The following is an 18,121-nucleotide window of genomic DNA, read 5'->3' as shown; positions in this document are numbered from 1 at the left end:
TTTTATGTTCTAGAACTTTTTCATTACACACATGAATTCCCAGACATCTTAAGTATATTAATTATTTTGGTGAATAATATAATCAGCCTGTAGCATTCAGAGTGTGCCCATGTCCAGACATGTTTAATGTGACCTCTTAAGTGACACCAGCAGGCTCCATTCAGACTTTAATACTCTTTCATCAGGGTGTTCAAACATTCAAATCAGTGCCATTTGCCCACTAAAAGGTGTGAAAAACTACACGTTCCCCTTTGTCAGTTAGGCTTCATTTAGTGAAGGGATCTCACGCTGAAGGTGTGAACTTCATTGCTCCAGTCCCCCGTCTTCGTCTCCCTCCTTCCCCCTTGCCCACACACACCTCACTTTATCTCCACCCACTGACACACTCACTCTCTCATACACTCCCCTCTCGCCTGTCTGCTGCTTCAGTATCAGTCTCGTCTCTCCGCTGAACAGACACACTCACTCGCTCACTCCAGGGAGGTTGGATTACAACAGGGATCACTAAAGTATATTGATCTTGCAGACAGACACACCAGCACTCTCTCATCGAGGAGATACACATACTGTCCCAGGATCAACATGGGGAGTAGTATGTCATGCGTCCCCCAACACAACTTCAGGTTCTCCAGCAAGAGCTTCATACGCAGGAACAGGTAAGAAAACCACGAGAAACTACCTTAAAAATACCAAGTTTTTAAAGTATAAAGTCATGTCATGCAATCTAGAGGGATGTCGTGAAATGTTCTGAGTTGGATATTAGACTGAAACACCAGAAGTTTGGTGTTTCAAGTCAAGTATAGTTTTTTCTTGTCTTGTTTTCCAGTAGAAATGTCAAATTCTCTTTAAAACCAGATACATTCACTTGAGAAACAAACTTGTGTGAAAACAGTTTGATGTAGCAACTATTTTTCTCAGAAATGTCTGATAACTTTAACAATTACGCACAAAAACAAATTAATTAAATGAGATTTTAAAGCAGAAAAACTGATATAGTATTTATTGTACTCCAATAATCAAATTTTTTACAAAAACAAATTTTTTTTTACAGTGTATAAGATATTTATAAGATTTGTTTTCAGAAAATACATTTTGAATTCCATTTATTTTTTTAATTAATATGAAATTATTATTATTACTATTTTTTTTATTTATTAAAAATAATAATTTGAATTAAATATTTAAAAGAAGAAAAAAATGCCAATTGGGTTTAAAAAAAAAGTAATATATTAATTTATAAGAATTGTTTTTAGTAAAAATATTATTAATGAATATTATATGTTTTTATTTATTTAAATTTAAAATGTAATTATATATATATTTTTTAATATTTAAAAGAAGGAAAAACTGCCAATTGGGTAAAAAAGTAATATTTATAATAATTGTTTTCAGAAAATATATTTTGGATTAATTTTATTTTCCTTGCCCTACTGGCAAACATTTTTTTAACCTAATTAATTCTGTATTTAAAATTATTGTTTTTTTATATGCATGTACTTATTTAAATATAATTTTAATTTAATTTTTTTATATTTAAAAGAAGGAAAAATTGCCAATTTGGTAAAAAAGTAAAAGAAAAGGTCATGTATTAATTTATAAGATTTGTTTTCAGAAAATATATTTTGAACAGATTTTATTTTCCTCTATTTTCTTTTAACCTAATAAATTCTGTATATGAAATTAATATGAGTAGTAGTAGTAATAGTAGTAGTAGTATATGTATGTATTTATTTAAATATGTGTAATCTGATATATTTTTGTATTTAAAAGATGGAAAATTTGCGAATTAGGTAAAAAAAAAATCAGTCATATATTAATTTATAAGGAATATATTTTTAATTTTACTTTCCTCACCCCACTGGCAAACAGTTTATTTTTTAAACCAAAAATATTATATGACCATATTTATTATTAATTTCATGTAATTAAAATATAATTTTAATTTTTGATTTTTTTATATATATATATATATTTAAAAGAAGGAAAATTTGCCAATAGGGTATTAAAAACCTGTCACTCTTTAGCTTTTTCCATTTTGCTTCTTAAAAGGTTTAGTAATATATGATGATGTTTTAATGGAAAACAAGACAAAAACACTCATTGAAAAATGATATTTTGTATCACGCTGACATGATGAACACAGGTTAGCGATTTGAATTTAGCGGTGTAATGATGCTGTCTGTAAATCTCATTAGCTCAGTGACAGAATCTCACTTCACACTGACTGATACATTCATCTGCTGACAGAATTCACTAGTGTAATGAAGTTAGATCTATTTCTGTTTCCAGTGCAGCCTTCAGGGAAGGGTAGACTTCTCAGGTTTCGTGGTTTTTTGGAGAGAATTGGGTTTATCCTACGCAGAAAGTAATACTATTGTGCTTGCACTGCAAGTGACAGCGATCCCTGTAATTTACTGCAGTCCAATTTGGACAAATCTTCTGACTACCTGTCACTAAAATAGACAGTCGGCCTATTTTAAATCAGACTTTGTCTGTTGTGTCTGGTTTGCACGTGCTCTGAATGTAAGTTACTGGGTTCAGTTAGGGTTCAGAGTCCGAGACCATAAAAAAAGTCTTTGTATTTTTACTGTGAACATATCAGATCAGAGTTCACTGTAGCGGGACTTAGACACTTTGGACCCCTATCAGATTTAAAATAAGTCCACTGAACGGTTGCGTTTTTAATGAAAACAAAAGGTGATCCGCTGGAAATAGTTACATGAAGTTACAAAGTTGTCGCTGTCAAACTTTCATCACTTTTACAACCTGTTCTGTGTAACAAGCTGCCTGCAACCTGCATTCTTCGGCCGGATGAATTCTCCGGATACCAAACACGTTCATCACTGAGCCCTAGTAAATCACCGATACTTCCCATTATTGTCTGCATGAATGAGCCCAGTGTTGTTATGCTAATTGCATTCAAAGCAGAGACAGATTGACAAAGAGAGAGAAGAAAAACATGGGACGTCTCTCTCACCGAGGATGATTTCCTCGCTGACATTGACTTCCTTAGCTTATCGTTGGGCAGGAAGGGCTTCATTATATAGATCTGACACTAATGATTATAAATGGGGGTCATGGGTAACAAAAGGCATTTCATGAGCAGGGCATTGTGGTTTGTAACACAAGCTTTATTGTTTTTTTCTCTTTAAATGGTGCAGGCTGAGATGTAAAACTGATACGCTGACTAGTGCAAGCTAAGGGAGAATGGACATGTGTAATGGTGATGTAATCTTTTGTGTGGGACACTGAGCACCAGAGTCTTCACAGACAGATTGACTCTGACTAAGTATGATTAACTGATCATCCTGAGTCAAGATAACCCCCGTGTGGGGTCACATCCATTTCTTTCTTATTCCACAATTCTATACTTGACTAACTAGGGTCTACTATTTTGTGCACTGTTTTCTGAGCAGCAGCCGTTTGTTCCGGAAAAAGTACCCACAGGAGGGACAGGAGAAGTCCAATAGCATCATCAACATTCTCTGCACCGTCACACCAAGAAAGGTGAGGAACCTCACTGCTAATGATTTCTTATCCTACCCATTAAATTATGAATTATGTGAATGTTCAAAACATCCATATTCCTTGGTTATGCTAAGACTCAGCAGAATGTTACCAGAAAACAAGTCTATGTTCTAAGATTGTTTTCTTTAAATTTTGGTTAAGTTATAAAAATATTATTTCCAAACGTTGTGAAGGTACAAAACGTCAATTTTTGTTTTAAGAAAGTTTTTCTTTTGTTAAAGTTAGTGTTGTTAGCAGAATGTTACCAGAAAACAAGTCTATGTTCTAAGATTGTTTTCCTTAAATTTCGCTTAAATTATGAAAATATTATTTCCAAAAGCTGTGAATGTTCATAATGCCAATTTTTATGTTTTAAGAACATTTTTCTTTTGTTATACTAATGTTTTGGAAAATGTTAGCAGAATGTTACCAGAAAACAAGTCTATGTTCTAGGATTGTTTTCCTAAAATTCCGAAAATATTATTTCCAAAAGACAACTTAAGGTTCAAAACGTCAATTATATTTATTTATTTTTTTATGTTTTAAGAAAGTTTTACTTGAGTTATACTAACATTTTGGAAAATGTAAGCAGAATGTTACCCGAAAACATGTCTATGTTCTAAGATTTTCTTAAAATTATTTCTTAAAATATTATTACCAAAAGTTGTGAAGGTCCAAAATGTCAATTTTTATGTTTTAAGGAAGTTTTTCTTTTGTTAAACTTAGCGTTGTTAGCAGAATGTTATCAGAAAACAAGTCTATGTTCTAAAAACCTTTTCCTAAAATAAAGGTTCAAAACATCAATTTTTATGTTTTGAGAAAGTTTTTCTTAAGTTATATTAACGTTTTGGAAAATGTAAGCAGAATGTTACCAGAAAACAAGTCTATGTTCTAAGAACCTTTTCCTAAAATTTTGCTTAAGTTATAAAAATATTATTTCCAAAAGTTGTTAAGGTTCGAAATATCATTTTTTTATGTTTAAAGAAAGTTTTCGGTCATACTAACATTTTGGAAAATGTAAGCAGAATGTCACCATAAAACAAGTTTTTAAGAACATTTTTCTAAAATGTAGCTCGAGTTATGGAAATATTATTTTGAAAAGTTGTTAATGTCCAAAACATCACATTTTTACATTTTAAGAAAGTTTTTCCTTTTATTATACTAACATTTTGGAAAAAATTGCAGAATGTTACCAGAAAACAAGTCCATGTTCTAAGATTGTTTTCCTAAAATTTTGTATAAGTTACAAAAATATTATTTCCAAAAGTTGTTCAAGTTCAAAATGTCTTGTTATGAAAATGTTTTGCATAACATTAGCAGAATGTTACCAAAAAAAACAAGTCTATGTTCTAAGAATTTTACAGAATATTTGATTTGATTTAATGTTCACAGGAAATATTTGAAAATAGCGTTGTCATAACTTTCAACAGTGTTCTTAGAATGTAAACGTATAAATAATATTCTGATGCTAACATTTTGTGAATGTTTTCAAGCCGTTAATGTGAGAACATTATATTTTATTGTGTTTTGTTTGTAAATTCAATAAAACCTTTACAGAACATTAGCCAAAGTTCTAAAAACATTCCCTATTAGCTAGGCTTTCAAATTAAAAAGTTCATCTTTGCATATCAGACGTTACTGAGAAAAGGAACTAACTTTTAACCCTATGTTGACATAGGAAATGTCACCCAAAGATCTCCAGGCGATCGAGAATATCAAATGGGACCCTCCGTTCCCCTACGACCCAGTTAGCGGATGGAAAAAGAGCAGCATCAACGTAAAGAACTACGGCAGAATGATCCACAGCTCTAAAGTTCGCTTCCGCTTCCTGCACTGCCAGGTGAGACACACCAACTCACATTAAAAGTTTGATCACATATCCAATCAAACTATAAACAAACACACAGTCGTCAAGAATAATCATTCAATAAACCACTCAAAACAGACTTTCATTTGATGATTAAGGTGGTCTAAGCAGCCGTGACAGTCACTTACTCACTCTCTATGAGGTAATGCATAACAAAACAGGTGGAAGATACAAGATGTCACATGGTGGCTGTATGAAACCCTGCGGGAATGACGTACGTGCATTTGCTGATTAATTGATGCAACTCAGTTTGGGGAGTTTAGGCCGTGTTGAAACACGCAGAGATGTGAGGTGTTGCAAAATGGCTCAGAGCTGCAGAGATTACCTGGGGCAGAGCACGCTGATCAAACCGCTGATATATTACACACTGGCTCTGAAGCGTGGGAATCTCAGGTTTGACAACATGTAGACATTCTGGGAAAAAAATGAGAGGAAGATGAAGAAAAGAAAATAACCCAACACAGGGTGAGGTCAAAGGGGGAACATACTGTACAGTTGTGCCATTACAACTGAAAGGAAATGTTACCTAACAGTATTTGTGATAATGGTATATTCTGTACCTTGTGGTAAATGCCTAGATCAGATGAAAGGAAATGAGCTGTCCATGATAAATCAATGTCAGCTGCTTTATACTAGTCTTTAGAGCAAACAAAGACTTCTCAGAATGTATTCACAAAGAGACTTGATTTAGACAGACGCATTTAACCATTCATTAAAGGAACTGTGAACAAGATTGCTACATTTATATACATATACCTGCATCCTCTCTGGAGTTTGCCTTCAACATGACCTTTGAAAATCTTGCTATTCACACTATGGGAGACTGAAATCTTTTAATCCGCCAATGTTGTTGAATTCAAGCCTATAAAGCAGCATTACCCAGAATGATCCCTCCGATTGTGTTGATGCTGAGCTGATGGAATGTGTCTGTTCTTTCAGGATGTGCATGACTGCTATCTGGACCTGTTCCAAACCCATCTTCATTTTGTCTCCAACAACACAACTGGACTCACATACCAGGTAAAAGTTGCACCCACTGTATTCATTTTGTTACACACAACAAACAATGCATACCACAGGCCGAAATATAAAGGAGTGCCAAATATGTCCATGCTTGTGTCACTGCCTTAGGCACGAACTGTCGTTTGAGTCATGTAGTAACGGAGACGGATATTACAGACTTTCTATGCTTTGTGATGTAAATGTGTCACCTCTCCATGCTAAAAATGCCACACTAAATTGTATTCAGTCATAAAATTTGTCTGTTCAATGTGACCTACATTAATCAGGTTTTATCATGTCTGCATGTATTAACCTGGGAGTCACTGGGAGGTAACGGTAATAAACGTTAATTATCAATAAAAGAGCATTGTGCAACGCTGAATGTGTCAAAGTGACAGATATCTGAAGTGTTATAATTTTGATAACAATGTAACATTTGTTTTTAAAATGTAAAAAAATCATACACATTTCTAATCCTTCCCAAGTTTGATTTAAAGTTATTCCCACACTACCAGTCAAAAGTTTTTGAACAGTAAAATTTTTAATGTTTTTAAAGAAGTCTTTTCTGCTCACCAAGCCTGCATTTACTTGATCCAAAGTACATCCAAAGGAATATTTGTATTATTTAAAATAACTGTTTTGTATTTGAATAGATTTTAAAGTGTAATTTACTCCTGTGATCGAAGCTACATTTTAGAAATTATACAAATGAATACTTTGCAAGGATGCTTTAAATTGATCAAAAGTGATGATAAAGACGTAAAGAGACTTCTTTAAAAACATTAAAAAAAACTTACCGTTCAGAAACTTTTGACTGGTAGTGTATATTCATGTAATATAATATTTAAAATGTAATTTTATTTTCAATTTAAAAATAAATAAATATATAATTTTAAATTCCATATTTTCAATGTAGATTTTCAAATGGCTCTCTATATAAAAATGTTTATTTAACTCACTATAAAGGCAGACCACTAAACTCACTATGATTTATTTTTGTTATATAGGGAACACTTCCTCTCAAAGAGCTCACAATCTGCAGGGTGCAGAACAGGAACAGCTTTGGTGATCCGCAGGAATTTGCATTCCAGATAAACGGTGAGTGTGCTTGATAATCCAGAGTTGAACAAACAGGAAAAGGTAGGCAAAAAATGCAAGATAAAGCAACAGAGAGATATAGTTACATACATGTAACTGCGCAATACAGTTTTGTCTAACATTTTGGAGGAAGATTTTTTTTTTCCAACTCTACACCCTGTTGTTCCATGTGATATTTAAATCTGGAATTTGTGACTCTAAACTAACCAGAAAACATAAGACGGGTGAGGCGTATATTGTAAAGCCACACTATGTAGGCCCAAAACCACTTCCCATGTTCGGGCATTCCAGAGGTTCAAAAGCACTAACGCAAAGTAAACCTCCTCCATTTGCCACTGGTCAGAAGAGAGATAAGTTGTCCTCAAGACCCCCCCTTGTTATACGACAGGTGCGCCTGAACTCGCTCAGCTGTGGAGCTACGAGGGCCCTTTCTCTCTTCACCTCTCTGTCACAGTTAAAGTACTCCACATTCCAGAGCAGTGGACCTGAACACACAAGTTTGCTTATAAAAATTTTATGGGAATTTACCACATAAGAAAACACTGATTTTATTGCTTTGTCACGCTGAGCAATCAACAAAACGCTTATGCTTAACGTTCTCGGAAGATGACTCAATGCGAACGCGACTGAATGAAAAAGAATTAAAGCTTTATCGTTATCTGATGTTAAATCCCACTTTCTAAATGAGTGAATAAATCTTCTTATTCGACACCATGTTATATCAGAAAGGACTCACTATTGTGATATTAATAATGTGTTGTCTTCAATTGCTGGGAGTGAGATTCGGGAGCCTATGAGCCACAAAGCAGCATTTCCAGTCATGACTTAATATGTATTCTGGGAAGAAATGACCAAGTCTTGCACAGGAACACGTGCCTTTGCTAAAAACACATCACACCTAACTGGAAATGACTGTACAGGGTAGGTCAGTGTGGCTGATATCCATGTTGATAAAAGCTGGAATGCGAGTCTGATAAAAAAAGAGATTCCAGGTTTGATGCATTCTTTCAGAGTAGCTGTTCAAAGGGACAACTGGTTTGCTGCAAATGCATGGCATGTTGTAATGTTAAGAGCTCTTGAAACAGATTTTTTGCTCTCAGGGTCAGAAATGTCAACACTAACATTTTGACATGAAACAGAGCAACGGTATCTACACAAATGCATTATACTTAAAAACAATAGATTCACTGAAATATTCAGCAACCTGTTGCAGGCTCTTAAAGAGATCCAGATGGTCACTGGTCTCAGTCATCTGACCTAACCTCTGACCCCTTGTCTTCGACCTTTGCAGGGGTCAGCTTGAATCCTATCATCGTGTACTGCTCGACAGAGGAGGAGATGAACAACTGGTTCGGCCTGTTGAAAGAACAAATCGAGGAAAACGGCGGCAGTGCAACTGCACTGGAAACATACACAAGAATTAAGGTATTGCATCTACCGTTTATCAGAATTACCTGTACTTGATACGAGCTGCAAGTAGAAGTATATGACAGTGAACTAAGTGTTAATTCAGGTCAGAGTGACTCATATTGGTCATTGTCCTTTGGGATTTCATAAGGGAGTGGTTTCTTTTGTGGTCACCTTGGCTGGATTTGAAACACACATGTATTCTTTCCTGTTCTGACACATCGTGCTATTGCAGCAAGTGAGCAAAACATCCGCGTCCCATAATTAGCAGAGATGTGCAATCGAGAAACGGATTTCTTTGAAATCCCTAATGCTGATGACACTCCCTTATCTTTCCCATATCGTAACAAGATGCATCATGTCAGTTTTTACTTTTGAACATGGATTCATACTTGATATTGTCTCCAAAGGTGCAGTGCTCAGAAGAGACCAATGTGGAAAAGGACGAGTTGAGGAACTCCATCAGTAAAGAGCCCATTTATGACTGGGAGGGCTCGCAACGAGAGAGTCTAGGGCCCATTACTTACGTCACGAAAGTCAGGCTGCAACACATGCCTTGTCAGGTAAGAGCTCTCCAGGATGTTCTCATCATCTTGCCCTTTATTTTGGTTTGATTACTTACACAAGCTGGAAAAAATGCAAATAAAAAATCTATAAATATATTTACATAAATACAATGTCATAAAAGCAACAGAATTATAATATAAAATCTATATATTATAATACCGCAAATAATCAAATTTTATACACTACCAGTCAAAAGTTTTTGAACAGTAGGATTTTTTATGTTTTTTAAAGAAGTCCAAGCCTGCATTTAATAGATGATAGAATAAATGATAGCAATGAATACTTTTATTTAGCAAGGAAGCTTTAAATTGATCAAAAGTGCCAATAAAAACATTTATGATGTTATGAAAGATTTCTATTTCAGATTAATGCTGCTCTACTGAACTTTCTTTTCACCAAAAAAACCTGAAAAATTCTACTCAGCTGTTGAGCTGAATGATTTCTAATAATTTCTGATCATATAACTGGAGTAATAATGCTAAATATTTAGCTTTGAAATCAAATATAAAACAGTTATTTTAAATAGTAAAAATATTTAATAAATATAACATTTATGTTTTTGCTGTACTTTGAATCAAATAAATGCATGCTCAGTGAGCAGAAAAGACTTCTTTAAAAAAAAAAAAACATTAAAAATCTTACTGTTCTAAAACTTTTGACTGGTAGTGTATACTTAAAATATAAGGAAATACAATTACAGATAAGTTCATTTGAACACAGTTGCATTACGCAACTAAGAATAGCCTTTGAATTAATTGTTTAGTCTTAGCGTGAGGAGGGTCTAAATTCACTTCCATGCTTTCTTAAGAGGTGCAAAGCAAGCTCGGTTTACACTCAGGGTCTGTTTTGGCATGGCCACTTTCACAACACCCTCATTAGTCAAAGTCTGCCCGGTTTCAGCAGGTCTCCTTGAACCGTCTTCATAGGAACACAAAGCACAGTTCACAGGCTACTATGGGGGGGCTGTAATGTAACCAAATATCCGGTGTACGTGTGGCCAAATATCTAAACCTTCTCCCAGAGAGTGAGGGAGGGTGAGCAACTGATAGTCCCTCTTAAGTGTACTGTGAGAGCGGAGAGGATCTGCTCGTGAAAAGGGTGTGTAAACCAGTTGCTTGCCTCACGCACTTGACTTGACTCACCCAACAGCTGTCTTTGAACACACCCTGAGCCGAAATAAAACACACACACTCGTGGTCGGAGCAAGACCTCTGGGAAATCTGGTCAGCTTCTTAAATATTATTACACAACAGTTAGTTCCGGTCGTCGAATTCCGCTCCAACAGCATTTACATTTTCAGCCGTTTATTTCAGACCGTTTGCTCCAAACAAGTTGCGCGTCGATGCTACTTGAAGCTTCAAAGCCGTTATGAATCTTTTGTTTCGAATCCTTGATTCGAACCAAACTCAAGTCAGCTTAAAGACTCAAGACAGTTAAATGGCTCTTATTGGTAAACTAGGGTCTTGCATGATTTTAACCAATCGCTGGTCAGTTATAATGTTGGTTCAGTGTATGATTAAAAAAGGTACAGTGATAGTTAATTGCTTTTAATTTGCCTAATGAGCCAAGTGTTGCCTAAAAGACAAAAACCAAGCCCTTTATAAGAACACAAATTAAACAGATTCATATTTAATAGTATTTAATGATTTGTTGATTACATTTAATAGACTTTGCATTTTAATAAAACCTAATTGGTTTGTTCTCCTTGCATATTCATCCTTTTCCCATCACTATTTTATAATTCACTCAAACGATCTGTTCAAACACACTGAATCACTTAGGAATGAAGCAAGTTAATAAAAGAGTCATTTAATTGGTCTTTTAATCGATTCAAAAACAGTGAATCGTTTAGAAACTTTCAAAAAACTTGTGTTTTGCTTACAGATGCTCACTCTGCTGCACTCTGGTAGAGCAAAAATAGATAAAGTAATTGGAATAAAGTGTCTAAAACAAGTTACTATTCGCTTATTGTCAACTGTAGTGTATATAAAATCAATAATGATTGTTAATCAATTCCTCTGTTGGGTTCACAGGAGCAGTATGACCGTCTGCTGGTGTTGTATCCCAACTATCTCATAATTCTGTCTGAAGAGAATGATGGCCTCTTTTACAAGGTATCTTAAAATAATTTCATTTGCACAAATGAATTCAGCAGCAAGATTACACAAATAATCCAGTGAGGCACTAATAATATCTTGAATGTATTTGCAATTGCAGGGCAAACTTCCTCTTAACATGATTACAGTTACAACTCCGTGCCAGGACATCAAGCCCAACACATTTATGATTGAGGGTGAGTTAACAAGTCCAACTTCAGTAGCCGGATGTTATCATTCCTGGCATAGATCTGATATGTGCCATAAAGATGACTGTTTTCCTGTCATGCTGTGCAGATGCATATGTGACTCTAACTCTTGTGGATTTCGTTGTCAGGGAAGCTGATAAACCCTATCATCGTGTCCTGTCTGGACAAGAGTGAGTTCAATGACTGGATCCAGAATTTCAAAAGTGCTGACGTCCCCATCCTCAGCCCTCCTCCCCCTGTCTATGACATCATTTACACTCCAACACAGAAACAGGTGAGCGTTCACTTCCCTCTCAGACATGGTGTTGAATATCTATACTGTGTGTAAATGCTATGAGATATTCACTTTCTCCTCCGTTATTCTCAGGCTCCAGAGTTTGACAGGTGGAGTGGCAGCAGCCATGGAGCTACCGACCCACTAAGGCAGTCCCAGGACAAACGCAGATCCCGTGAGCTCCAGCTGCCAAGTGCTGTTGACAACCCTGTTTCCCCTGGTTATGCTGAGCCTCTCTGTGTAAGTGTCTATCCTAAGAGCCTAAACCCATTAACATCAAGCTGTGAAAATATTTCCCTATCCACAATGTGTTTCCTAGGTGAATTGCTCTTGCACAGTTCGATATCATATCTAGTATAAAAATGGGTTAGGCACGGGTTATTCAAAGATTTAAAATATGGAGCATTATTTATTAGAATGACTTGCATGTTTATTTTGGAGGAGCAGCACATGTGGTTGTGAATAAGATCAGCAGTGTTTCAGTCAGGCTGTTAATAATTAACATGTGTGCAATCAATTTCCGTTGTGTTACCACCTACAACACTCATGTGAATTAGTACTGAATGCTATTTACCAAGTATCCTCCAAAAGTACCCAACTTTTCAATTCAAAACTCTCAAAAATCACATTTGAGATTTAAACATACACAACCCAGCAAATTACTTAAAGGGATAGTTCACACACAATGTAACTTTTGTTATTAATTACTCACCCTCATGTTGTTCCAAACCCGTAAGACCTTCATTCATCTTTGGAACACAAATAAGATGTTTTTGATGAAATCCGAGAGCTTTCTGACCCTGCATAGACAGCAATTCAACTACCACGTTCAACCGTAATTTTATAAAGCTACTAAAATACATTTTGTGCAAAGAAGAGTAAAACAACGACTTTCTTCGACAATTTCTTCTCTTTAGTGTCAGTCTTCGATGCACGTTCACAAGAGTACCACAACTTATTTTTGGGTGAACTGTCCCTTTAATTGAAACATGTGTTGATGTTCAGCCACAGTATAAGTGCTACGATATTTTACCTCCTCTAAGTTTACATGATCTGCCATTCACAGCACATTTTATGTCTGTACAGCTAAATATTTCTGACTGAAACAGAAAAAAATGGACTAGACCAGACTTTTTCCACAAGATTTTATCCACTGAAATTGATTGGCTGGTGGAAAGTTGTCGAACATAGTACAAAGTTTGTTGTAACCTGCTAGAAGAATGCGAATACAGTCCATTTAATCAGCTTCTGTGTTGTTTGTGTTGGTACAGTTCATTTCCAGCAGGCCTAACTCTTCAGATACACAGTACTCGGCTCACCTTGGCAGCAGGAGCAGCAGCTTCTCCTCCCGTGTCAGACCAGCCCCCGATCACCGTCCTGTTTCCCTCCACTACTCCTCCCCTCCACAGACATCCTATCTCACCTCAGAAGGTCCCATGTCACCGGTTTACAACACGCCGTACAGTTCGGTGCACTACAACGGCCCTGTTCAACACACAAAGAAGGCCCCGCTAGTCAAGGTAGCAGAGCATGATTTGCATTCAGTTTTGGATAAATAGAATGAATAAAAACAAGCATAACTTATATTTTTCCACCTGTCTTTATGCAGTCAAACAGCTGGAGCACGCCACAGACAAATGTCAAACACCAGCTCTTAGTTCCACACCGCCACTCAGAACTCTTCAGTCACCGCAAACCTCTCTCGCCCCTTTATGACGACCCCAGCACCCCCAGAATGTACCCTCTGGAGGAGAGCTCTGCACATGCGTCGGTAAGTGGGTCAGGATATCAGATCCGCTCTCTCACTTGACACCGCTGCCGGTGACCAAACACCCTGAAAGCAGGGGCGCTGATTTGACGATCTAAAGCCATGGAAAGTCCCCACAGCCTACATTACTAATTGATCCATCCAGATGCATAATGAAAAAGGCTGCTGAGCGAATGAGTCAAAGTGTTATTCCTGTTAACATGCATATTTGAGCGCATATTTTTTACATGGAGTGCAGGTTTTAAGTTGTTGGGTTTTCCAACGTGGATTGCATAACAGGTTTAGATTTAAATCCTTTAGGTTCAGTTAGGTTTAGTTCACTATGCTATGTTTCGAGTGAGGGCAAATCTCATGAAATGCGTATTTTTCTGCTACACAGCATTCTTCTCGGGGCTCCATGGAGCAGTCGTATCCTCCTCTCCTTCCTCCATCCTTCCGACTGTGCACTCCTCCTCTTGGGCGGAAAAACAGACACGGCCAAGCGCTGGAGCCTGAGGTGGTTAGCAGTCAGTGGTCTGATGAGCTACGTGCCCAGGCTGTTTCCAAACTGAAGTTACTGCCCGCCCCAAACCGACAGCCAGAGCACAACCACATCTCTCAGGTAATGGGATGGGAGTAATTTCCTTTTAAGACTTTTCTTTGAATGAGGCTTTTTACTTAATTATGACCCTAAAAATAACAAAAAAGTCACTATATGCATGAAATGTACACTGCTATTCTGTTTGCGGTTGGTAAGATTTTTTAAATGTTTTGAAAGAAGTCTCTTATGCTCACCTAGGCTGCATTTATTTGAAATTATTCTAATATTCAAGAAACATTTATTGTTATTATCGATATTGAAATATTTTTGTAAAAAAACAAACAACAAACAAAACAAAACATTTGTTGATGAATAGGAAGTTCAAAAGAACAGCATTTATTTGAAATAGAAAACTTTTGGAACATTATAAATGTCTTTACTGTCTCTTTTGATCAATTTCATGCATCCTTGCTGAATAAAGTGTAAATTTAATTAAAAATATCTTACTGGTAAAATAGTTTATTTTAACAGAAAAAAAAAAAAATGTTTTTATGTTTTTAAAAGTCTTTTATGCTTACCTAGGCTGCATTTATTTGATCAGATATGTAGTAAAAACAGTAAAAATGTGAAATAATATATAATATTACAATTTAAAATAACTTTTTCTATTTTAATATACTTTAAATAGTAATTTATTCCTATGATGGCAAAGCTGAATTTTCAGCATCACTACTCCAGTGTCTTCAGTGTTACATGATACAGAAATCATTCTAATATGCTGATTTAGTACTCAAAAAACATTATTATCAATACTGAAACCTTTTTTTACTGAAATACTGAAAACTGAAAAAATTGTAAAGAGAACCTTTGATGAATAGAAAATTTTTAAACGTTTATTTTAAATAGAATTCTTTTAAAACATTATAACTATCTTTACGGTCTCTTTATTTAATGCATCCTTGCTGAATAAAAGTATTAAAAAAAACATTAAAAAAATCTTACTGGCCTCAAACTTTTGAAAGGTAAAAATGTTTAATAGGCTTAATAGCCTTAATATAATAATAAATGACTTAATAGGTCAAAAAATAATTAAGATAGATAGAAATATATGTATGTAGCTTTAAAAACAGTATTTAAAAATTAACTCCTGTTCTCCTGTCTTTTACAGAGAGGTTTCTCAGGTCACGCTGTCATGGAGGCACAGCAGATATCTTACGGTTACTCACCAGGTGAGAATTTTTGAAATGCTAAAGATAAGAGGAAGTTACAGCACCACAATGGCTCGATATTACGCATGTTTCACAGATGCAGATAGAGAAACCGATACGCAAGATGCACAGCAAGTTGCACGACCAGTTTTGTGGCCACATGTTTTGTTTAGAGCAGGAAATGTTGACCTAGATCGTAAGTTTGTTTTATAGTCTTTTTAAACTAATTGAAACAAAACTGTTTATTGAAAAGCTTAATCGGCTAATTAGGCCACACATATACACACTCACTTGTCAGGTTTAAACACAACACCACAGGGAGGACATAATCCACGGTGACACGTGCATAGAGAAGAGTCTCATGGCACAGCTAATACGATGGTTTTAGAATGACCTTCTCCAGCACATACACAGCATTTGATGGGGTGTGGTTGCCCAAGCAGGACATGGCAGTGGAAAGAAGAGGGCAGATGAAGAGCCATGTGTGTGTATGTTAGTGTGTGTAATATGGCTCAGGCCCAGGGTATTTTAAATGACAGCACTGCAGGTGGCGCATGAAGGAAAGACCAGCGAAAGGACAGAATTACCACCGAGGGTGATTTAAAGCTCACAAGTGGGAGATCCTGCAAGACATTTAGAGCCTCTCTGTGGAAAAGAACACAAGAAACGATATGGTAGATCTTAAATTAGGGCATGAAGTATTTAGTTGGCTCAGTTTACTGACTTTTAAACCTTGCCGTGTGGATTTTGACATTGAATCCCTGTATCGGAAGACACAGTTTAAGTTCGTTCCTTAAGAGCAGGGTACCTTTCAATCACTGGTTGACATTTAGCAGAAGTACATATTTTAAGTGTTTGAAGAAATTAATCATTGTCTTTTGCTTCTCACAGATGACTCTTACCTTCAGCCAGTGGATCCAGATGACCAGGAAATGGACTATGATAACATATGGGAATTTGACCCGGATAATGGGATGATTCAGCCCCTGCCTGGAACTTCACCACACCGGACAGCGGCTTACTTTGGAGCTCAAGGCCTGGGCGCTATGACAACACACCAGAGATGGTCATAAAAGAGAACAATGGGCTTATGCCCGTCCGGACTTGCACACATAGCAGACTAATCAAATGCACACATGCACACTGGGCATGTTTTCACCGATGATCGGCATGCCCGAGTATCTGGATATTCGCAGTTTGTTTATACAGTGGCTCTGTGACATATTTTGCACATGTAATGTCTTTTCATTTTGAGGTGATGCTGTATGCATTTGGTATGAACGCGTGTATTACACTGACTGATGCATTTATGTATATATAAATATAGGTAAAAATACTTAAAGGTAGCATTTGGGAGTTTTATGAATTTAGTTTTGTTTGTGATTCCTACAAACGGTTGGAATTTGTGATGCATATTTTTTTAATACATTACAAAATGTAAATATGCTATTTTTTCTATTTAAGTTTTATGTTTTTATTACTGATTATTGTTATTTTATTTATACATGCTTATACATGTATTTGTACTGTGGAGGTCAAAGCTGTTCATTTAAAAGGAAATAAGTCGGTACTGTTTTCGAATTGTTTGTGACAAATAAACGCAGTGATAAAACAGTAGCACCGCTTCAGTTGTCCACTTTAAATACATTACATTTTTGAGTGATATATATATTTAAAACAACTCTCTACTCCGAACAATGTGGATTTAACTGCAACATATTTAGATATGTTTAGCATGTGCAGAGTTATTATAGCATATAAACAGAGTACAGGCATTTGCTATTTTAGTTGTTATAGCACAAAATGTAAAATATTAAAAGAGGGGCAAGATGAGGTACTGAAGGTAAGAAGCCTCTTTGCATAAACTCTTGTTTTGATATATTTCTTATCAATATCTATTTATATTTTTAAAGTGTAAATAATGTAAAATATTAAATCACTACTCTATTTAAAATTTATTTCAAATTTAGTTTCAATTAGTTTAATCTGAAAAATACAATTATTCTGACTTCCCTGCTGAAAATAACAAACAATAGAAACATCACAGAAATTCTAATGGTTTCCATTACAAACATTACAAACCATCAACTTTTAAAACCATTAAACCATTAAAAATGGTTTTCTGTAGTGTGTTTTGGGACATATGTGAACCTGGACCACAAAACCAGTCATAAGTCAATTTTTTATATATATATATATATATATACATCATCTGAAAGCTGAATAAAAAGCTTTCCATTGATGTATGGTTTGTTAGGACAGGACAATATTTGGCGAGATACAACTATTGGAAAATCTGGAATCTGAGGGTGCAAAAAAATCTAAATATTGAAATGAAGTTCTTAGCAATGCATATTACTAAACAAAAACTACGTTTTGATATATTTAGAGTAGGAAATTTACAAAATATCTTCATGGAACATGATCTTTCCTTAATATCCTAATGATTTTTGGCAAAAAAGAAAAATCGATAATTCTGACCCATTCAATGGGTCACTCAATTCAATTGGCTATTGCTACAAATATATCTGTGCTACTTATGACTGGTTTTGTTTTTGTCAGGGTCACATATTGCATTAGGGTTCAATTACAGTTTAC

General features: G+C 35.6%; 1 protein-coding gene across 2 annotated transcripts; it reads left to right on the top strand.

The window, feature by feature from the left end:
* Positions 1–416: 416 nt before the first annotated feature.
* Positions 417–17,154, top strand: plekhn1 (pleckstrin homology domain containing, family N member 1). 2 transcript variants are annotated; one of them, XM_051097468.1, is made up of 17 exons: positions 417–656; positions 3,162–3,289; positions 3,417–3,507; positions 5,186–5,347; positions 6,314–6,394; positions 7,384–7,474; positions 8,766–8,899; positions 9,292–9,444; positions 11,482–11,562; positions 11,666–11,741; positions 11,882–12,027; positions 12,121–12,267; positions 13,299–13,547; positions 13,637–13,798; positions 14,175–14,396; positions 15,484–15,544; positions 16,415–17,154. In XM_051097468.1, the coding sequence occupies exons 4-17, from the start codon at positions 5,189–5,191 to the stop codon at positions 16,594–16,596; spliced, it is 1,944 nt and encodes a 647-aa protein (XP_050953425.1). In that variant the 5' UTR covers positions 417–656; positions 3,162–3,289; positions 3,417–3,507; positions 5,186–5,188; the 3' UTR covers positions 16,597–17,154. The 2 variants fall into 2 exon arrangements, with proteins under 2 accessions (XP_050953425.1, XP_050953424.1); XM_051097467.1 differs by lacking the exon at positions 3,162–3,289.
* Positions 17,155–18,121: the final 967 nt, after the last annotated feature.

The sequence above is a fragment of the Labeo rohita genome, chromosome 23 (assembly GCF_022985175.1).
Source record: "Labeo rohita strain BAU-BD-2019 chromosome 23, IGBB_LRoh.1.0, whole genome shotgun sequence".
In the NCBI taxonomy this organism is placed as follows: Eukaryota; Metazoa; Chordata; class Actinopteri; order Cypriniformes; family Cyprinidae; genus Labeo; species Labeo rohita.
The sequence above is the reverse complement of the archived record's forward strand: the minus strand, read 5'-3'. Positions and strand labels throughout refer to the sequence as shown.

What these genes read in the sequence shown, in the direction of transcription:
- plekhn1 (XM_051097467.1), top strand. Translation starts at nt 583, where the DNA reads ATGGGGAGTAGTATGTCATGCGTCCCCCAACACAACTTCAGGTTCTCC. An exon ending in AAACATACACAAGAATTAAG is followed by an intron (nt 8,900 to 9,291) that starts GTATTGCATCTA and finishes TTGTCTCCAAAG; the next exon opens with GTGCAGTGCTCAGAAGAGAC. An exon ending in AGCACAACCACATCTCTCAG is followed by an intron (nt 14,397 to 15,483) that starts GTAATGGGATGG and finishes TGTCTTTTACAG; the next exon opens with AGAGGTTTCTCAGGTCACGC.